The sequence below is a fragment of the Salarias fasciatus genome, chromosome 3 (genome assembly GCF_902148845.1).
Source record: "Salarias fasciatus chromosome 3, fSalaFa1.1, whole genome shotgun sequence".
Lineage (NCBI taxonomy): Eukaryota > Metazoa > Chordata > Actinopteri > Blenniiformes > Blenniidae > Salarias > Salarias fasciatus.
This window is the reverse complement of record NC_043747.1, coordinates 15,557,957-15,579,904: the sequence shown is the minus strand read 5'-3', so window position 1 is coordinate 15,579,904 and position 21,948 is coordinate 15,557,957. Positions and strand designations below refer to the sequence as shown.

At 44.0% G+C, this 21,948-nt stretch overlaps 1 protein-coding gene across 1 annotated transcript in view; it reads left to right on the top strand.

The window, feature by feature from the left end:
* fgf11a (fibroblast growth factor 11a) overlaps nucleotides 1-21,948 on the top strand; it is a 78,673-nt gene that overhangs the window by 27,625 nt on the left and 29,100 nt on the right. Inside the window, exon 2 of the mRNA XM_030087963.1 lies at nucleotides 14,972-15,082. Coding sequence (XP_029943823.1) covers nucleotides 14,972-15,082 — 111 coding nt within the window. The remainder of the gene's footprint in view (nucleotides 1-14,971; nucleotides 15,083-21,948) is intronic.

Sequence of the window (21,948 nt, the reverse complement as noted above, 5' to 3'; positions counted from 1 at the left end):
AGTTGATTAATTTGACCGAACTTTGAGCCTCTTTCCTCCAGTTTTGCTCCATTTTCAGGTGCAGAATAGCATCATCTTTACTTTGCATCCACCAAACCATTTCAGTCTTTATGTGACATTGTCAAAGAAATGTGTCTGCTGGAGCTATTATATCCCGAGTTGAACACAATAATGTTTTGTTTTGTTCTGATTATCTGAAATACGGGATCGGCCTGACCCCAACATCGAGCCTTCACAGTTAATTTGCTAATGATGCCCTGACGTTAGAAACCAGCACACGTAGAGCCGTGAAGTCCCTCTCATAATAATGTGAAAGCAAATTGATTTGTCCTCTTTCTCTCGGCGTCTCTGGATCACGTCCAAGCCAAGATTTGAGCAAAGAGTCCTTCTGGGTTGTTTAAATTTGTCAAGTCATTGTCGATTCACCCTTCCCTGCAGCCCATTACCCATCTGCTCCCACTGTTGCTCCTTGAGGATGAAAAACTCACCTGTGTATGCATGTGTGCGTGTGTTTGTGTGTGTGTGTGTGTGGTTGTAAGAAGACAGAAATTGGTCATTAACTAATGCACTGTGGGAGAGCGTGTCCGCCGCTGCCGGCCTCGCCGGGGTCAGAGGTCGCTGACGCAAAGGCACACCAGTCCCTTGCAGGGCCGACTCTGCCTCATCCATCTCTGTCAGAGTCTCAGCCAAGAACACACACACACACACACACACACACACACACACGCAGAGATGTACCGGCACACGTGGAGGTATTCTCAGGTGGACAACCAAGCATGCAGCCTCGCATGTCAGATGCGCACACCGTGACTGCACATGGAAGCATGCATTGCAAATGACTGTGCACACACAAGCACACAGACACGCGCACACACACACACACACAGATGGAACACTCACCAAGCATCTGGTGTCATAAACACTTGCACTTTGTTTGCACTCTCCTTAGAAACAATTGAGAAACAAAATGACAGCAGCAAGGGTCATGACCTGTTTTTTTTATTTTGACCCTTTTGCGTGTGTATGTGTGTGTCTGTGTGAGAATTGTCTGTGTGGACAGTTAATTTCTAGTGCTGTCAATTTGAATCGCGATTAATCCATTGAGGTCTGCCAATTGGGTCAAAGAAAAGAACTAGAGGATAATAGTGTTTTTTCCTGACATTGGGACTGATTTATGAGGATTAGATTCTTCATTTCAATTAATCTCAACTTTAAAAAAGTGAATTGTTGACAGTTCTCCATGAATTAATCACGATTAAATTGCGATCAATGCGATTAAAACTGACAGCACTATTAATTTCATAAACTACTGAGTAGTAGACTGTCGCTTCATGTCGATGAAGAATACATTAATAGAGCAGACACAAAACACAAGTTTCTGTCATTTTTATGCAAAAAAAAAAAAAAACTTTACTCGGTTCTCTCTAACCATTTGAACAGAGCGCAAATTTAGGCTTCTTCTGAAAAACGAAGCATCATTATATTCTCATTTGTGCTGAATGATTGCATGAGGGGAGAAAGTGACAGGTGACGCCATCCTGGAATTAATGAAAGAATTATAAAGAACAGAAAGCATATAGCTGAAGTAAATGGCAAATAGCAAAAATTTATATTCCATATTGGCTGCTATTAAATGACCTAAAAATATGTAATTTTAGAAACATTCTAATCTGAAATTAAAAACATATTTACTATTATGTAATAATTTAATGTAAACAAACAAAGATATTTATTTAGGCGATCACTTCGTCAATAAAGTCTTTCTAGTACAATTCAACTGTTGCCAGAAGTCTGGAGTTGTTTGGCCATGGTCTCCCAGGGACAGGGTGCACATAATGGGAACTATTAAGATATATTTTGGCTGCAGCGGAAATTAACGTTGCATTATTGCAACAGACTTTGATTCATGTCATGAAATCACTAATTTAGATAAAAGAGGAATACAGTATGGGAGCCGCTGGCCGACCTCCGCCGTTCCTGCTGTAATCTTTTCTTCTCAAACCGTCTCAGGACTGAAAGCTCAACCATTTTCTCACTTTCATTGGAAAGAGTTGTAAACTTTTCAAATTTGGCCAATTTGTATCTTTTAGGGTATTTTCCTCATATCTTCATATGCCACATCTTTCCCCCTCCACCCCCGCGTGGCTGTGAGTTATGGCATAATATGCTTTAAGTGTCATCCGGAGAGCCGCTATAGACAGAAAATTGGCCCGTATTTGCCTCTAATGGCTCTTAAGGGAGTATTCCTATTTATCTCTGTATAGGTCAGCACTTACCAGGAAGAGCAGAAATACAGCGCGGTGTTAAAAGGCCGAGATATATAAGATGTTGTTAAGAGAGAGGAGAGGAAGACGGCAGTAAAGGGAGAAGGACGGGAAGAAGGAGAGCTGGGTTTTTTCTGGAGAGGAAAGACAAGAGACGTCGGGAGCGAGGAGGGCGAAAACAGCGCGTGGGTGGAAAGTTTGGTTCCTGGCCATTGACTTCCTCCAGCGTTACAACACCAGGGCCATCGCTGATTGATCGCCCCCCCCTCGCCTCCCACCGTTCATTCCCCCTCTGTTCCATTGTCTCCCGCTGATTCACTCATTCGCTGCCGTCCGGTTCCTCCGCAAATGTTGTTGTCTGGTCCCTCTCTCATTCTGTCTTAATGATTTCTTCCTTTGTGTGTATCTGCCCTCTTCCACTGTCTCCTCCCTATTTCTTTTCTTACTTGTTTTATTCCCCTTTTTTCCCCACTCTTGCATTTCCTTCTAATCTTTTTTCCTCCCATTCTTCACCCCCCTATAAATATCATCCCACTTCTCTCTCTTATTTCTTCCTCCTTTGCTTCCAGAAGCTGCTCTCCTGTTTGCCTCCTCACTCCAGACACCTTCACCCTCATCTCTTTGTCTCTCCTCTTCTCCCTTCATCCTCTATCGGGTGATCATTACTGTAATTAACATAAATAAGGGTCCTGAGACACTGGAAACCTCTGCACTCTCTGACTCCGGCTCTTCTCTCTTTCCGTCTCATCCTCTTTTGATCGATAAAACAAGCTCATGTTAGTCAAATTGATACGATTTTCACTTGATTTTTTTTTTTTTTTAAAGTTGAAATCATTCAGGTGACTGTGGCCCATTTCGGAGCTCCAGTTCACAAGACTTGATGGATGATCATCAGCCTCACCCGGGGCTTACTATCTATATCCAAAAACAATTCCCTCCACTGCCGACGACATCACTTCACAGGCGGCTTCAACGGTCTTGTTTATAACAATTTAGCCTGCTGTTCATCTTTCATAAGTTGCCACTCGATTTGCCTTAGCTGATTAAAAGCAGGTAGGATCTTGGGAGACGCTGATGGATGATTTGAACGGGAGTGGAGGAATAGAGATCACCTGTTGGTGGAAGCGTTTCTGGACACCTGTTGAGGAGCCAAAGCAGTGATGGCAACCTTTATGTGATCTCTGTTTGTCTATCCGACCTCCACATTTTCCACATTTTCACACAGAAACACAACACTCTTCCACTCTTTTCCTGATTTATGTCCATCTTCTTCATCCCACCCTTCCTCCCTCTCCTCCCATTTTAATCTTGCTCTTTATCCCCTTCCTTATCTTCCTCTCCACATCCCCTCCCTCACTCATTCTCCCAGACAGCTGCTTTTGTTTCTTTCCCTCACTCTTTCTCTCTCCCTCCCTCTCTCTCTGACTTAATCATTAGGCCATTCATTTAAGCTTTAAATCATTAAGCTTTAGAGCGCGCTGTGGAAAAGTTCACCCGTTGCTTTTCTAATTAATCCACGATGTCTCACTCTCCCTGACCTATGAGTCTGTCACTTATTGTTCAAGTGCTTCTTTGCTTCCCCCGTTTATTTTTTGGCTTTCAGGTGTGTGTGTGTGTGTTTGTGGATTGTTGCGTGTGCTTGTTCAGGTGTGGCGACTTTGCCATTGCAGCGGGTCATTTTTGTAATTATTGCAGTGCTCAGCCATCGCAATTATTTTTCTATCGGACAATCCTGCAGGGCACAATATTCACCCGGTGCTTGCTGTCAGTTGTATGGCGGTAAAATATTTAACATGTTTGCTTGAAGGGGTCCACAGTTTATTCTTTCAGATATTTCATTGGTAAAATCGAGATTAACTACTTTAAGTTTGATGAGTTTGTTGTCCTGAATCGCTGAGATCATCTGTAAAGTTCTAAATTCTATCCTTATGCAAATACAGCGAGCGCCGGTGTGTGTGATAAACTAAGAATACCGCCGCTCGTGACATGAGGCACAAACAGGAGTGTTCAGATAAGGGATTTGTGTGCATTAGGCTCCGCTTACACAAAAATAATCTGCTTGAAATGTTGTTGTCCCCTTGTTTGTTTGCTTGAGTTCACCTTGAAGTGTTGAATTAAGCAGCGAGTCCCGAGCACAAAGTGAAATATCATACCGTGGCTCTGAACATGGAGGTGGAGGAAGTTATCTAACATATTTGAGGTCATGGAGGTATTTGAGGTAATTGAGTTGAGCCATCCTTTTTTTTATTTTTTTTTTAAATCTGTTCAAATACATTTGTAAAAAAAAAAAAAAAAAAGTCAGTATTTTTAGATGTTCTAAATCACATTTTGTTTCATACAAGAGCAACGCTGTTTTTGATTACCTGGACTGGACAAATTCGAACTTCTTTTCATGTATGGAGTCAGTGAAGCAAGCAACCAGACTGAGTTTTAGAAAAGAAACTCATGTTCTGAGAAGAATATTTGAAGAGAAGCTTTGGTTTTTTTAGCTCATTTCAGTCGCGCTCTGGGGAAACAATGAACCATCCTTGTGATCATCTGATTTGCCTTCCTGCACTTACATGTTATTAGACTCTTACTGACACAAAGTTGTCTGATAAAAAACAATATCAACACTAACAACAGTGATATTTGTTCTTTTAATGAAATGAGAAACTGAGTTCATGGCACTGACGCATCGGCAGCTGACGCTTCAAGATTTTGTTTGTTGTGCAGTAATAAAATTGTCTGTACCGCTTGTTATGTCCGCGCAATAATTAGACAGAAAATGTTCTGTTTCTGTCGCCTGCACCTTAATCCCACTGCCAAGTGTCGCACTGAAGCGAGATGTCCTGATGTGGAAATTAATTGGTCGGCTGCTACAGTGCGTGGTTCGTAGTTTGTGTGCTGGCAGTTCTTTTTGTGCGCTGAAGGATAATTTAATGTCCCTTTGAAGCAGACTGCTTGCTATTTGTAGTGTTTGTTATTCCAGGCGACACAAACAAAATATACAAACAAGTGCTGACTTTTGACAAAAACCATATAATTGTCTGAAGTTTAGTCAATATTTTTAAGTCTACATGATCCATAAAACTAATTATATTTCAATTTGGGCTGTCAGAGTTAATGGCATTAATGAAGATGAATTAAAGGTGCAATAAGGAGTTTGTACGTTTTATGCAAAACAACGGCCCCTGCAGGCCTTGGGTGTAACTGCAGCTTAGTGAAACACTCATGCCTGTGGCTTGCGTCCGTGTACGTGCACGGAAGAGAGGAACTCCTTCCTCGCTCTTTAAGTAGCGCTCGAGTAAAATTTAAGCTTCTTTTACCTGGTGGAGTCTGTGCCGGAGCTGTGGCAGCGCTCGAAGCCGGTCTTTTCTTACTTTCTGGAAGATCCATCCTCAATACTGCTCAGTTGTTGCTCGCTAAGCATCTGGCGGAGTAATGGCGGACAAAACGAAACCTAAGGAAATCAGGCCAGCGGCATTACGTCAAATCATCTCAAATTCTCCCCAAAAAAATAAGTGACAATTTAGTGCTGTTAGTGGTACTTGCAATGAATATGTCAGGGCACATTGTACACATCGTTGAATATTTGTAACATATTTATGGTTGAAAATAAGTATTTTTTAAAGTCGAAAAACTCCTTAATGCCCCTTTAAAGTAGGATTGACTAAAGGTTAAATTATTTCTAATCACAATGAATCACATAATTAGGCTTCGGGCTTCTTTTCAGTTCGAAAACTGTATTTTTAATATAGATATTGTATTAAGTTGGTCTACATGGCACTTTATTTTGAGCGAAAATCCAACAAGGTCAAAATATCTTTGAACCCCAATCAAGACACTCTGGTCAGAAATCAGTTGGTGCAGGAAATCACGATGCTGAACTTAACCAATTACCTCAATGTCATCTTTATAACTGATTGAACTGATGAATGCTGAGTGGAAAAGTGCCATGAAATGCAAAAAAAACCAGAATCTAAATAATGAGTAATTGTGATTAACTATGGAAATAATGTGATTAATTATGAAAGGCCTAACTGTATTGTATGATGGTCTGCTACAGGTTATTTCCTTAGTGAATTATTTTATTTCATTGATATCTGTGACCATATCTTTTGTGAGTTTTATTGAAATTATGGCGATGAAGTCCCTCCTCTCCGTCTGAGCTCTCCTCCTCCCGCTGCTGCGACTGTGGGGAGCATTGATCTCTTTTCTGGAAAACACACTCCGACACGTCACAAATCAGATTCCCACACATGTTAACTCGATGTTTGCTTTACCAGCAGAGCTCTCAGCTGTTCCCTTCCTCCTCTTCCCGCCACTCGCCCACTATTTATTTTGTCACTTTTGTCATTTTAATTACAACCAAAACCACGTCTAAACCTGGAGTGTGGTAAACTTTCAGCAGGATTGCACTTCATCACTTTTGTCAGGATCGATTTTCCTAAAAGCCGAAGTTGGGCTGCAGCTGTGTGTGTGTGTGTGAATGTGTGTGTTGAGCGAGAGAGAGAGAGAGAGAGATTGAACAGCAAAGAGGGAAAAGCACTTTGTTTTGAAGGTGTCCCACCCCTTTCCCTCTGTCCCTCCTATGAGGGATGAGGCTGCTGGCGGTTTGCAGATGATTGATGGTCCTTGTAAATATGGCCATTACCATATAGGCTCTCCCCGACTTTATCCCTATTATTCACTGTCACCGCCAGACCCTAATTTTATGCAATTTAGTGCTGCGCTTAATGTGGCTCGTGAAATATGAAAAGCTTGCGCGGCGTTCCCTCAACCTGAACCCAGACGTTCCTGAAAAGATCCGTCAACACACACCCAAAAAAAAAAAAAAAGAGAGAATTTTATTGTGTTTGTAGGGAAAATAAATCTACACATCAAACTTTGCTGGCGCTAATTTCAATACAGGAAATATGATTGCCTTTTGTTGCCGCCGACGAGCGTTTAGAGCCGGCGACCATAAACGCCGCGAGATGAAATACTGGGAGTTGTAAAATCCATATGTCCGTGGATTAATAGCTTCAGGCTCTCGTGCTGGTGGTGAGAAAGACAATATTCGAGCCAGTGGGGAGTAACAAGCTTATTAACTGCGGAGAAAGCTGAGAAGTGTTTCGGGGGCCGGAGTGCAGCAGCGTGGCATGCTAAGCAGTCGTGAAAAGGAGCAGGAATTTGCCCTCGGTGCAATATTTCAGAATAAAAACTAATCTGACTCCTGACCGGCAGGCGATGAGGAAACCAAGATGGCATGTGAAATGAGCTCAAAGATCTGCTCCTAAAAGTGCAAAGGAGAGGAACATTTTCTTCGTGGTGTGAATGAATGGCACGTAGTGCAGCAACAGACTGGAGAGATCGCTCCGGTGTAGAGCACGAACAGCATGCAACTGTAAATTACTGCTGCTCTGTTGCTCAGCCCCAAGGAATAATTACTCGAAAAGATTCGACTGTGCTTCGTTCCCACCTATCCCGCAGCACAAAGCACAATCTGTCAGCCAGCTGACGGAGTTACAGCCGCCGTTTCAGGTGCGATCTGAGTGTTTCGATTCCATCTGGCATTTTCATGGATCAGCAGTGAACATCCACCGAGCTGATTGTGGTTAACAAATGTGGATTTAGTGTTGTCCTGTTGGACTTCTCATTGGCTTTGATCCTTTTCCTTCCAGAAATAAGTCAAGTTTTGACTCCTGTTCTTGAACTTCAGTCATCCGTCATGCTGTAAAACAGACACACAGCGCTCAACTCCATTATTAATATGAACAATATTACTTTCAAAATCATACTGATCACCATATTAACCCCTGGTGATAAATATTACATTTAAAATGATTCATTAATGTTGTAAAATAAAGTAAACCTCCTCTCTGCGGCTCCGTGTCGCTCTCTGACTTTCCCCTTTTCCCTCCAACAACAACAAAAAACTTTAAAATACTATTTTTCCACGCAGCCTTGGATAAACTATCGCTTTGTTGTGTTGTTTTTAATAACACGATCATTTGCAATTCTCCAAGACACAAAAAAACAAAGACTGAACATAATTAATACAACCTTGTATCTTTTTTATCTCGATTAACCAGAGAAGTAAAAACAGTCTCTCCCAAACTCTTCCATGGGATATCAGATTGTTTTTTCATCGTCTTTTATTGACTTTGACATTCGACTGATTTTCGATATTGTCGGAGTCGTTCCTGTCCTGTTTTCCAAAGCTAAGTGAATCATTCAGCACGAAGCCCCTACTTCTCCACTTTGACTGATATAACCAGGACCAAATCTTCCAAGTCATGGCTGTGAGATATTGACAATCAAACCATCAAACTGGCCGTGCTCTGCTGTAGCGGGCTCGGCTTTGAAGACCGAGTAGGAGAGCGCTGGTCGTTTTCAGAGCCAGAGCCTCCTTCATGTTGCGAAAACCACTTCATGCTTGTTTATCTTCAGTAAATCCGCAGAGAAACGATCCAATGGCTGCTGGTTGCATCACCTTCGCTGCAACAGGAAGAAACAGAAGTCTGTGTCTCGGCTCTATTCAAATAATAAATTGTTTTCGACAGGTTTTGAGCGCATATTGTTTTTCCACTGAGTACCGAAACAATACATTAAAGCAGCTGCAATCTGCTGCAAGTCCTGCCTTTGTGGATCTAATGTGCTTATTTTAGAGGATGAGGTGTTTGTTATGAGGTGAATATCACAGTCGAAACGATACCGATAAGAGGGAAGTGTTACAGTTTAGACTGAAGCAGCTGTGCCGCTGTGACGATTCCCCCTCCCTAAAGTTTTAACGGCTCTAATCCTGCCAAAACCTCGGCGCGCTCAGCGAACTACAATGACCATAATTCATCGCCGATGCTGCACATCTGCGCTCCCCAGAGTTTGACTGCGCCACTACTGCCGTTTAAAGAAGATGTCTCGACAAACAGATGGAAGCATAATAATCAGCCGTCGTCGCCGGTCGCCGTCAGCTTCAAGTGGCGTGACAGACTTAAGCGTCAGGGAAAAAAAAAAAAAAAAAAAAAATGATTACCTCCTATCTGCTAAATGAAACATCAGTAGCAAGTCGCCGGAGCGTCCCAGCGCTGCCAAAGTGCAGCAGCTACCTGCGGGGAATCACATTTAAATGCTTATTGGTGGAATCATAGGCAGTTTACTCACATCTCTTCTTTTTTTTCCATACCCTGTCTGCTTTCTTTCCCCCCCCCCCCCCCCCCCCCCCCCCGTCTGCCTCCTCCTCTGCCACTGACTGACAGTCTGTCATTCAGCACTCTCCTCTGCTATTAAGTGCTTTTTCCTCCTCCCCCCCCCAATTTTTTTTCTCCGCATCAGTCGTTCACTGTTTCAGAAGAGCAAAAGTAAGGGCTTCCCTGCAGATTAGGTCGGCAGTTTTCTCGGGATGAGGTGGAAAGAAAGAAAGAAAAAAAAAAGTGGTCGGCGGGATGGGGAGAGGAGGAGGACTGAAGAATGACGTGGATGTTAGAGAGAGGCCTGGATGAGAGACGTTAAATGGACAGCAGGAGAGAAAAAGAGTGAAACTGTCTGAGCTACACAACCCCGAGCAGTGTTGGCAAAAACTGTGAATTAGCATTCCCAGAGGAACCGTGGTGCAATTTGGCGAGCAGGCCGACGCTTTCACCAGTTTTGATACGATTTAGAAGGCGCCATTAACAGAGGGCTCCGCACAATGAACAGTGAAGGAAAACATTGCTGTGAAATGTTGAAACACTGTGGAAAATGGCTGAAAAGCTCCGAAAGGTTCCAAATAATGCTGGTGGAGCGGTTAAATATATCAGCTTGATGCAACTGGCTGCTTGTTTGGCCGTTTATTGATCTCATGGGAGCGTTACTGACCAACAACCGGGACGGAGCCTATTGTGCACAGCGTGTTATCCAAGTTAACTCGGAGTATTATACCACTATCCTGCAGGGCCTCGGTGATTTCTGATAAAGTGCTCCAACAGTCCAGCGTTAACTCTTTGTTAACTTCGTTGTTTTGGAAGCTGCTTCACAATTTGTCCTTGTTAGGGGTCGTAATGCAGTAATTTCTTGATGGCAAGAACTGCTAATCTCCAAAAAGTGAAACACATTCAACGAAACCTTCCTAGTACTTGGTTCATTCAGTGCATACTGGAATCATCCAGAGAGAGGCAGACTTGACGACAGCAAGTTTTAATACGAGTTTGTATAGATTTCTGTTTGTACACTGCAAGATTTATGAAACATTCTCTGCCATATGTAATTTCATTCAAATGGTTTTCAGTACAACAGAGTTCTATAAAGACATAAAGAGTATAGGCAACAGTTAAAAGAGGATACTGTCTTCAAAGAGGAAGAAAAATAAATATAGTGGGGAACATCTGTCTCGGCTGGTTGGTGTGAGGAACACTGAAAATCAGCACAACCTCTTAAAAGGCAGTGAATCGGCTTTATTTTTACCACAGCAGTCTCAGCGCACTCTTCATGATTTGTATCATTCCATCATTTGCATGTAGAATCCTTCACAAGAGCACAAACACCATTTGGGGGGAATTTGGGATCGAGTTTTTCTTTTCCCAAAAGACTGATGAAAAGGCCAAGTAGGACACTTGACCACCGTGACTGTGATTGGAAAACAACTAAAATCTACAGCTACACCAATGGAGTACATGATTATCACCAATCAACTCATGACTGAAAATATTTCAACAAGGATGTTGTGTAATGTTGTTAAATAAAGACAAAACACCCTCCTTATATTAATGACACTGTCTTTGACAGGGAGACTGAATGCGGGCGCAGGATTTTAATTTCAGGAGTTAGTAAAGACATATTCTCAGGGCTGACTGGTGCTTCACACTTTTTACACTTGAGACGAGAAAGACACTAAGAGAGAGAGAGAGAGAGAGAGAGAGAGAGAGTGTGTGTGCGTGTGTGTGTGAGAGCGTATGTGAGTGTGCGTGTTTGTGAATGTGATGACGGACAGACATTGTTCTTGGCACATCATCTCCGCTCCTTTTGCCAAGTCCACCCGGTTGGAGGTGTCCAACACACACACGCACACAAACACACACACACACACACACACACAGGCATAACTGCATTGTGTAATGGGGGTGAAAATAACACTCGCGGCTGCCCAGTTGTCGTCTGATGCGAGGCACCGGGCAGCCGGAGGGCTCAGGGTGACTTTAATGGTTGAAATTCTTAATAAGTGAAATTAATCCCATTCTTTATTAAGGTCACTCCATAACTGGCGTTGAATGTCCGCCGGATTACGAGCACAAATCCTCCCCGGGAATAAACACCCGCAGACCAACACACACACTTGTGTGCTCTCGGGCAGGGCTGGGTGTGTTATCTGCAGACTGGCGCTGTGGTTATTCCCAGGACGCGTCCCGATGTGACAATAGGATTGCTGTTCAAACAAGTTTCAATTGAAGTTCTTGTCCCACAGTTTTAATACCGTTTAAGAAGCTTTGTGTACTAAAAAAAAATTCAATGAGTTTTGGTTTTTTTTTAAAAAAAAAAAAAAAAAGTAGGACAGAAACTATGAATATGAAGAAAGCCATTAAAGCCATCTGTTGTTCAGACCAGCTTCATCCAAGTTAATGTTGTAGAGGTGGCTTGTTGATTGCCTGTCTAGAATTAAGGAAAGGCGCACTGCAAGAAATACAGAGAGGTCTGGGCCTGGGGTCTTTCTTTCTGCAGGACAGTGCATATTTATAAGATTGAAAGTTGGTGTTTGTGTAAGTTTGTGAGAATCAGGATGTCCAGCTTGGCTGAAACTTTTTTGTCTGAAGCTCTTTTTAAGTGTCAATCCTAACAGAATGTTGGGGACCACAGATGAACTGGAACAAAAAAAAAAAAAAAAAAACCTCCCAAAACTGACAGGAGACCATAAAAATTCAGATTTTTTTATTTGCAATTCTGACTCAGAGCTACGGGGAAACCAGCGCTGCATTAATTGTGCGCATCAAGGTCGTCTTGCCCATCGTGATCGCGCTACTCAGCCTGTAAAAATAGCTCTGTGGTGTTTGGCTCCAGTGGAAACCTTCGAACGTCATCGGGGGGGATGAATCAGGGTTGAAGACCTCAGCTTCTCAGCGAAAAGTTTGAATTATATGGAATATCTGATAGGAAAATATGAGCAGATGATTGTTTTTGTGTGTTGAGAAGTGGCGTTTGCAGGTTGAATCATGGACAAGCTCTGCTGTTCTGGTATTCATAGTGAGACATTGTAAATCACGTGTCGCCCCAAACAGTGTATTCTACTTTATTCCCTGCGCTGCCACATCCGTGTGTGTACATTTCAAACCCCTTTGTTCAGCTAACATCCTGCCTCAGGTACGTCTCCAGGCAATCCCTCCTCCTTTTAGCTGAGCACACGCATGTATATGCATGAGATGCTGTGTGTGTGCACGTGTGCGGCTACTCTATCTCAGCCCTGTAACCATCTTTCCTCAGTTTTTTTTTTGTTTTTTTTTAGATAGTGGCGTTGTTACCGAACCGATCTGTATGGAGGCGGAGCCTCTCACTCAAAGGTCAACGCCAGTCCGCTCCCGGCGAATTCGTTGCTCTGCTGTGCAGCAGATGTGTTAAGCCTCGGGCCACACATCAGGCCATGTGCTGCTTAATTTGGGATTAACACTCAGGATATTACAGATTACCACATTCCAGGTTTGACCTTCCGCGTCTGGTCAGCCAGTGGCGGATGAATCAGCTTTTATCTTTCAGTAGTTACAGCGACACAGTGCTGCTGCCAAGGCCAGAGCCTGCCATGAAAGGTTACCTAATATGTTTTTGCTCGGCTGCGGGCAGGAAGTGGACAAATGCGATGCCTCAAAGACATTTTCATGGTCGTCAGCGCGACCGCTTCATGAGGTTTCAGACAGAACCAGAGGAAGAAGCACCTGTTTGAGCTGGAAACGTCCTTTAACATGACTGGGGAGTCAGTTTACTGAGAGCTTCACAGGGTTCAACAGGTGCTGGGAAATCACAAACAGCTGGCAGCGTAACAAACATGGCCCCGTGTTGACAGCGCAACACCACGCAGCGTGCTGACTCATCAGAGTTAAAACCTGATCTCTAAGTTAAGAGTTTGAAACATTTGGGAGGAATTCGATTGATCCATCATCTATACACGGGAGTTCTTCCATAGCAGAAGTTCGGGAATCCGATCTTTGATGACCGTGGTTGGTGTTCGTGAGTTGTAGGTTTGAAGAAATTATGAGACAAAATCAGATAAAAATCAATAAGCAGAGGATAAAACAACATTAATTGTTTTTATGCTACATAAAGTGGCTTATAACTAGTATCAGCCATTTATATTTCTACCCCATGGGCCAGCCAAAATCTACAGTAGTTAAAATAAAATGCAGAAAGTCTGGTATCTAACAAAAATTCATGTGAGGGTTTACGGTTAATTACCTTAGTTTTACTATTATTGCACGTCCCTCAAGCAAATCACACGCTGCTTCTAAAAGAGAAGGAAATCATTTCCTCGCCATGGTGCATTTTGTGCAAAAAGTTCTCAAACTCTACAAGCGTTTGATGAATTGTCCAAGTCAGTTCCAAACATTTCTCCTCTCAGCTGGAATAACATGTCGATGCTCTGCTTTTATACAAGAAGAAAAGATAATTGAGCTGCAGTTTAAGGACTGGTAGGATCTATTGTTTCATTAGCTTTCCTAACTTGATGGATGTGCAGCGCGACGGTGTAAATATGTGAAAAATACAGAGAAAACACACTGCAAGATGAATAATGCTGCAGAACTCCAAAGTAAACTTTATTCTGGAAAAAAAATGAAGACGTTTGTTTGTGTTACATCATCATTTCTCATGTTCTTCAGGGACAATTTAAATGAGTGACTCTCTCTTCTGTCTCTCCCACACATACACACACACACACACACACACACACAGATACACACACACTCACACATGCGCACACGCACACACCTGCTGTCAACCGAGGGCCAACTGCCAGCTGCCCCCGTACTTCTCTGTCCTCATCCATATTTGATGCGTCTCATTAAAACTTGATTGTGGAAACACTTCAGCTTTCTGACATTCCTTCTGATCCACTATTTAGTCTCCCTCAGCACTCTGGGAGTGAAAACCCCCGCCCCCTCCAGTCACGCGTGAGCGGCCCCAAGGAGAGAACCGGCGGACGGACAGACGCCCGGCAAACAGGGGCTCGACTGACTGAGTAAATGACGACAGGTGCTCAAATACAGTCGGCGCTCGGGAGGAGGGTAAACAGACGACCGGAGACGGCGCTTTTCAAAAATTCAGCACGACTCTCCAGTTGCACTTGTTTGTTGGGTTTTCGCTGTATCACATGCAAGTAATTATGCTTTTATAGTCATTGTAATTTAAATAATTAACCGTGTCAGGGAAACTGTATACACTTCAGCAGGGGAGGAGACATGGATGTCATGGATGTATTGAATCAGAAAAGTAAAGGCACTCGTATGTTGTGACGACGCTCTTGGTTCCAATAGATCCCTCCATATGCTTGCTTCCCTCACTTGAACCCGTCTGTTCCAGATCCTTCTTCGACATCCCGTCAGTCATCCTCAAGTCCACAGCCTCTCTCATGTGTTCAAGCACTTATACTTTACTGTTAAACTGATTCAACGGGTAAACATTAAGGCCTGCCCGGTGTTTGCCCGGCGTGCGCGCTCACAGACGTCCGCCGCCTAACAAGCATGTGTGCGGCGGGACGCTAACGTGTGTGGAATGCTGTGTTTGCTCCGCAGAGCCCCAGCTGAAGGGCATCGTCACGCGGCTCTACTGCAGACACGGCTTCTACCTCCAGATGCTGCCGGATGGCACCATGGAAGGCACAAAGGACGAAAGCAGCTCCTTCTGTAAGTGCCTGAATCGCAGATTCTACTCGTTTGATGAGCGCCTTTTTCACAGCTTTGCTGGAATTCCCAACCCCCCCTCCCTGCTTCATGACGAAGGACATTTGAAAAGGGGACTTTCCTCCTCGGGCAGTCATATATCTGCGGAGAGCATAAAACGGCGCCGCCATGCTTTCTGGTTTGATTCACACAGAGATCGATCAGGCTGAAAATGTTTGCACACTTGGAGAGGGGTGTGCTGGACGAACGCCAGCCCAGTGGGATTTCTTCTTGTCACGCAATGCATCACAGGTGGCGTCTCCTCAACACGCTGCTTTAATGTTTCGCTAACAATCATCATGACCTTTAAGTTACAGCCTTGTTGATCTGCGCACTGTCACGTCGGAGTGTAAAATCTGAATTAGATGCACCCGAGCTCCATCCAGCAGGATCGTAGTAAATCAGTTCATTATGAAACTTGTTCGTTTTGCAATTAATTTCTAAAGAAATGCTTGATCATGAGGAGGAGAAATTCTGAAGGGCGCCATAATGGGACCTGAGATTCTGCTGAGGTCGTGGACCAAGACTTGAAATTCATCCCATTAGTACAGAAACCCACTTTCATTTTTTTTTTTTTTTAACTGCTGAGTGAACTAATGAACATCACCGCCTCAACCACATTAACTCACGTCTCCCCCTGCGAGAGGTCACTGCTGAGGTGATTACCGACTGGAAACATCATATCCCATGATCTCCCCGCAGTCCCTGGACTCCCTCCAGCCCTCCCAGAGAGATCAATATAACATCACAGAATATCCCTGATGTGGCTACACAGCAAGTTTTTTTTTTTTTTTTTTTTTTTCTGTCAAAACACCAGTTTGGAGGGAAAACATGAAGTTAGCACTATTTTGGATTCGCAGGAGGCAAAGAAGAGGAGGCTGAACTCTCAGTTTTCTCTTTCAAAGTTTCTTATGGCAGCTTGTTTGCATGGACTTTTCATTCATATTTTCACAAATAATCAGAATAACTGTAGATGCAGGTGACTGAAGAAACTAAACGATGAGGCTATGAATCCTCCCAGAAAGCTCTCCGACCACCGATGAGAGCTGCCCTCGCCTCTCCCTCTTATGTAACAGCACACCTACGCCGAGGCAAACACCGGCGCGCGCTGAACTTTAAACAGTCTCATGTCCAATCTGAAATATTCATCACTTAATACCACGGGGCGAACGGGGCTCGTTTCCCGACGGATGTAGCGACCGCCGTTGCGTAACAGCGCTCGTGGCGCGTCGGGGCATTAAGCATCAGTCAGCGGAGGTCACCCCGCAAAGTGTTTTGCGTGGGTCTGAGATTATATCAACTATACCTCCATCAGTCGGCGTGCGCGTGAAGGAGGAGGGTGTGACGGGTAAGTCCCGTAAAAAGTCACAAATGATGCTTTCTCTCTGCGCGTCAGATCGTTTATCCATCCAAGCAGGACTTGTTCAGTGATTGACATTACCGGAGTATCGAGCTGAGGCTCAGTCGTCTACCTGGCTGCGCAGAACATTAAATGGAGGAAAAGTGCTGCGTGAGCATAGAATGAAACACACCGTGTGTGTTGAGTGTGAGTATAGACTCTGACTGTCAGACATAAACTGGAAAGTTACTAGAAAGCTTTCTCCATTTCAGAGACAGATGAAGGTTCACCGCTGAAGCAAAAGTCTAAACTTCACTCATTAAATACATCAAACTAATTTCTTCTAGATTCTTGGAAGTTGTTCTGGAATAGATCTTGACTTCTAATCAAAAGGCTTCTTTAGTTCTGAAGGCCGACAACACAAAACGGGAGAAGAAAAACCTTAAAAATCAGAAAAAAAACATTCAATTACCTTCGTGACAGATCCATTTATGTACATTCTCATTCCACTCTAGTGACTGTTAGTTTGCCACTGATCTGCTTCGACTTCTTCGCTTCAGCTTCAGGGACGCTGGACCACAATTAACCCACCTGGTCCCAGGTGATCTGTTCAATCTATCTACTCTTCCTGGCTCCCTTGGTGTGAGCTAATTAAATTACCAACAATTAATTTTAGGAATATGCACCTTGTAAGCAAAATTATTTGCTTGAATCAAGGTCATAAAACAAGACAGAGGGATTGAAAATACGTCAGTAGACCGGGCCCCTGTGTCCAGTAATAAAACTCTTAAGTGGTGCTTTTATGAGGCTCCCAAATTAAATTACGATAAATGAATTTACTAGAATGAAACTGGGTTTTTATGTGGCCCCTGGGGTTACCGTGACAATATAACAGGTGAGCCGTTTTGTACCTTTTTCATTAACAAATATTCAGTAAGCAATTTCAGATGAAGGCGGAGAGGAAAGATTTGGTAAATTGCAACTTTTTTATAAGTCTGGTTACATTCATGCAAAGTTCATATTTTGCATAAATGTAACCTTCTGGGCCTCCTGTGTGGAGTTTGCATGTTCTCTCGTTAGTATTTATGTACTCTGACTTTTTAGAAAGGCTAAATGTCATGAAAGCGTAAACCTTGTGGCCACCTGTCATGCATACTCTGACCTTTGAGATCTTAAGTACACATTTAAAGTTATTTTTTGGGGCAGGAACTTCATTGTGTTAGTTTTGATCGGTTGACTATTCAATGAATGTTATGAATTCAATGATCAACAGGTCAGATTTTGACTACAATGTTTCTGATTGATGAATAGATGTTAAGACACACACACACACACACACACACACACACACACACACACACACACACACACACACACACACACACACACACACACACAGTCACCTGTTGCTGCTGAAGTGATAGACCAATGACCTCCAAGTATCGGTATCAAGCGCGACCCAGCAGGTAACTGAGTCCCTCTCATCCGCTCTCTGCCTGGGATACTTGGCTTCACAGCGGCTCCCTGAGCCTCAGACGCTGTCCCTGACCAGAATATGTCAGAAGAGAAAGCCAGGTGGAAGGAGGGGGAGAAAAAGAAGTTGGAAAGAGGTAAAGAAGCCCTGAGGGGATGGAACAGAACAAACTGTGGCAAGAGCAGCTTTTATATCACTATTTCGCCTCCTTTTTTTTTGAACTATGTCCCCCAGAAGGCCGACGTAACTGTGTGACAGACGGAGTTTTCACAAAGCCAGAAGTGACAGTGTGTTCAAGTAAAAAGTGAAGCAAAGGATCAGAGAGGAGGAGAGGGAGGACATGGCAGAGAGAAATGAGCCAGAGAGACAAGCCTGGCTGGCAGGGGAAGAGAGAGAGAGGAGGGGAGAACAAGAGGAGGACGAGAGAGCGAGAGGAGGAAGCCACGGCGAGCAGCTGGCATGCAGCTGATGGCTCCTCAATCACTGTGTCTCCCCCCTCTGGTGGGAGGTCAGAGGAGCTACCACCCCTCTTCTCCCGTTCTGCTCCTTCTCTTCTCCTTCTCTGTTCTTGGCTCCTGCCTGCTGTTACGTAATGAAGCTGGAAGAGGAATGACGGGAGGGAAGAGGAGGATGGAGAGCGAGCGGAGATTTATCATCTATTTGCAGGAGGAGAAGCGCTGTTAAAGGTCTATATGGGGGTTTCTGCAAGTCCGAGTCAGTTTATTACAAATCACTTAGAGTTCGCCAACCATTTCTGCAAAGTACTTCGCAAAAAGTTCAAGGTAAAAGACACAATTTTCAAACTTTCATTGCAAAAGTTCAAGGTAAAAGGCACAATTTGCAAACTTTCATTATTTCTGCATTCACCGTAGAGTACTGCTGCTTCCTCTCATTTCCATGCGTTCACACTGTTACTATTCCACTAAGCTCCTGTTTACTGCAGGACAGTTTCATTCCTCCTGACAAAAGCCTGTTCAAGATGTCAAAAGATTTATCAAGACCTTGCATAATGCAAGCTAAAATGCAAGTGAAAAATAAAAGCAACAGAAGGATTTCAGGAAAACCCAAGGGGGGACCAGTATTTTGCACAGTCAAGACTGGATCTCTCATAACAGTGAATCGATGTGTGTTTCCACATATCTGTTTAACAGAATACTTAAGGCGTCAGTAGATCAGCTTCCAGAATGTGTCCACAAATCAGGATGACTTTTATGAACTAAGTTATTTTTATATGCATAAACCTTCAGTCGATCAGGATCAACCTGAGAATGAATGAGAATGAATCTTCTTTGTTCATGGCGGGGAAAATGGAAGAAAGTCCGAGGAGAGTGAAGAGAAGGGAAGAGGAGGAAGCTGCTGATGACACTTCTGATGGATTTGAATCCTTTCTGTTTGGGAAGAAAGGGAAGCAAAATCTCAGAATGAGACAGAAAGGAATACAGTTTCATGGACAATGAGAGGGGGAAGGGAGGAAAAGCGGAAAAAGAGAAGCACTGCAGATGAAAGCTATATTGACTGTCAGCGTGTACATCGAAAAGCCACAAAGAGGAGCTTGATTCCCTGACTTTTATTCACTGTAATTACCATCTCCCACTGTTGGAGGGAAATTTTACTTATCTCTCTCCGTGCTCTGGAACGAGTCTTTTTCTCTGTCTAACTTTCACCACAGCTCGATAATGCTCCCTCACAGATGGTAGAGAGGGAAAAAAAAAAAACAAAACAAAGAAAACTCAGGGCTTGAAAGGCAGACACGAGGAAACTCAGCTCTGTGTGCGAGCTGAGAATCCAAGGAGGGGAAACATGTGAACACTTAAAGCGGGGGGATCTGTTTGCCACATGATGAGGAAGGTGAAAGGGGAGGAGGGCCGGCTCGTGACAATGAGAACAGGCGTGGAAACGAGGGGAAGTGAGGATGCAGGAGCGGAGACGAGCAGAGAGCGATGGAGATGCAAAGAGGGGCGGCTGCGGGGCAAAATAGGATGAAGACGAATGGACACGGGTGGGAAAGTGTTGGTTTCGCAGGACGGGGAGAATGACAGCCAGCAACGGGGGAGCTGAAAGGGGAACAAATAAAGAAAGAGGAATGGAGAAAAAAAGTGAGATAAGAAGGATATTTATTCACAACAAGAAAGGGGTGAAAAGACAGCGAGCGGTGGAGAAAGAGAAGAGGGGAAAAGGCTGAAGTGAGAGACAGGCCGATAAAGGAGCGGAGGAATCGGCTGAGGAGAGGAAAGCCTGGGGGAGGAGGGCGAAGTTAAATAACAGGAGAGCGAAGGTAGTTGTCTTGTCATCGGAGCCATCGACCACCAGGGAAATCAGGTATAATGCTCAGCTCCAAGTCATTTAATCCACTATCGAGCCTTTAAAACTCGTTTCTTCAAAACACAAACGATGATGTGTGAGCGGACGGGGGCCGTTTCGCGCGTTGCCGATGCAGTTCTCCTCGTTTTCAGCATCTTCGTTGGTTCAGACATCATCTTAATGATCCTTCCACCGCGGCTGTCTGCTGGAAACTTAACATCCACGTCTTACAGCTCTGTTACATTAAAATCTGAGTAATGACAGTCTCCTCTATGTTGTTGGGAATAAAACTTTATGGCTGCAGGATCACGACTACACAGTTAGTCGGTTACTATTTCACCAAACTCCTGTTCACTGGAGGGAGAAAGCTTCATTACAGCTGAACATGAAAGGCAGATTTTGCGTCTCCAAACTGTCATTAGTGGCTTAGATAAAATGTAATCGGTGATCTAACGTATACATTATGAGACAATGTTGTAGCCGATCAGTATACGCCTTCAATGAGTCACTTTCAGATGCTTTTACACATTTCACACCACAAAGCTGCTGTCCAATCATCTTGGCTCGCAGAGGGAAGACAGCAGAGAACTGCGAGTGTCGGTCCTGAAGTTAAACTCTGTGTGACTTCTCGCAGATGACTGTAATCCTCTTCTCATTCCAGTGGGGACCAACTGTGCAGCACAAAACAACACTGCAGAGCAGGAGCGCGGCGTGCATGCCTGCAGATGCCCTCTGCACAGCTTAACTCTGCGTCCTGCCGCCGCTTCCCCGCGCACGGCCGCCCCCTCTGATCCAGCCCTCCCTCCTCCCATCGCCACTCTCTCCTTGTTTATTTATTGTGCAGATGATTGCAGGGCTAAAATTGACTTGTGGGATTGATCTGGAAACACCCTCCCCTTCATTTCCCTCCCTCGCCTCTCCTCCTCCCCTCCGTCTAAAGACCTCTGATTAATCTAACGGTCTCCGAGACGCCGCTGGGGGGGGGGGGGGGGGGGGGGGAGCGAGAATGAGAGGCAGGGAGGGAGGGAGAGAGGCTTTCATTATCCATGCAGACAGTTATGTGATCCTTGTGATGAGCAGAGCCGCTTTTGATGGAGACTGAGAAAATAAGCGGGGTGGGAACATATTGCAAAGAGAGAGAGAGAGAGAGAGAGAGAGAGAGAGGAGGAAAACATGGTGATGTTAACACAGAGAAAGGATTTATTAGTTTTCAGAGTTGAGAAGTATAACTTGTTTGTGATGAGATATGCTACCAACAGGAATCGAAGAACACCAGAGATGAAACAAAGACCCTGAAAGTACTGCGGAACCAAATAATCATCTCTAAGTTACTAAAAGTGTTCAAAATTGCACATCCGGGCTCTCGGTGTGTGTGTTTAGTGGGCAATCAGCACACAGAATAACACAATGAGTGCAAATCAAGTGCAAACAGGCGGATTTTGCATGCTTTCGACCCAACTCTTTGCTGTAAATCGAATCATTTCTGTGTTCCTTTGCTTATGTTCTCCGTGTTGGATGGAAAGCCGAGCCTCCAGAGGCATGAGATGGATGTGTTACTAATGCTGGACTTCTTGGTTGGGGAAGTTATCAGACATATTTAGCAGGAAAAGAATGCAATATGGGAGATGAGTCAAAGATAAGAAACAATTACAGGACCTAAGAAAGCCTACAATACGGATAATCTGTTATAAAAGTTGTGGAGAGCCAGCTGGGGAA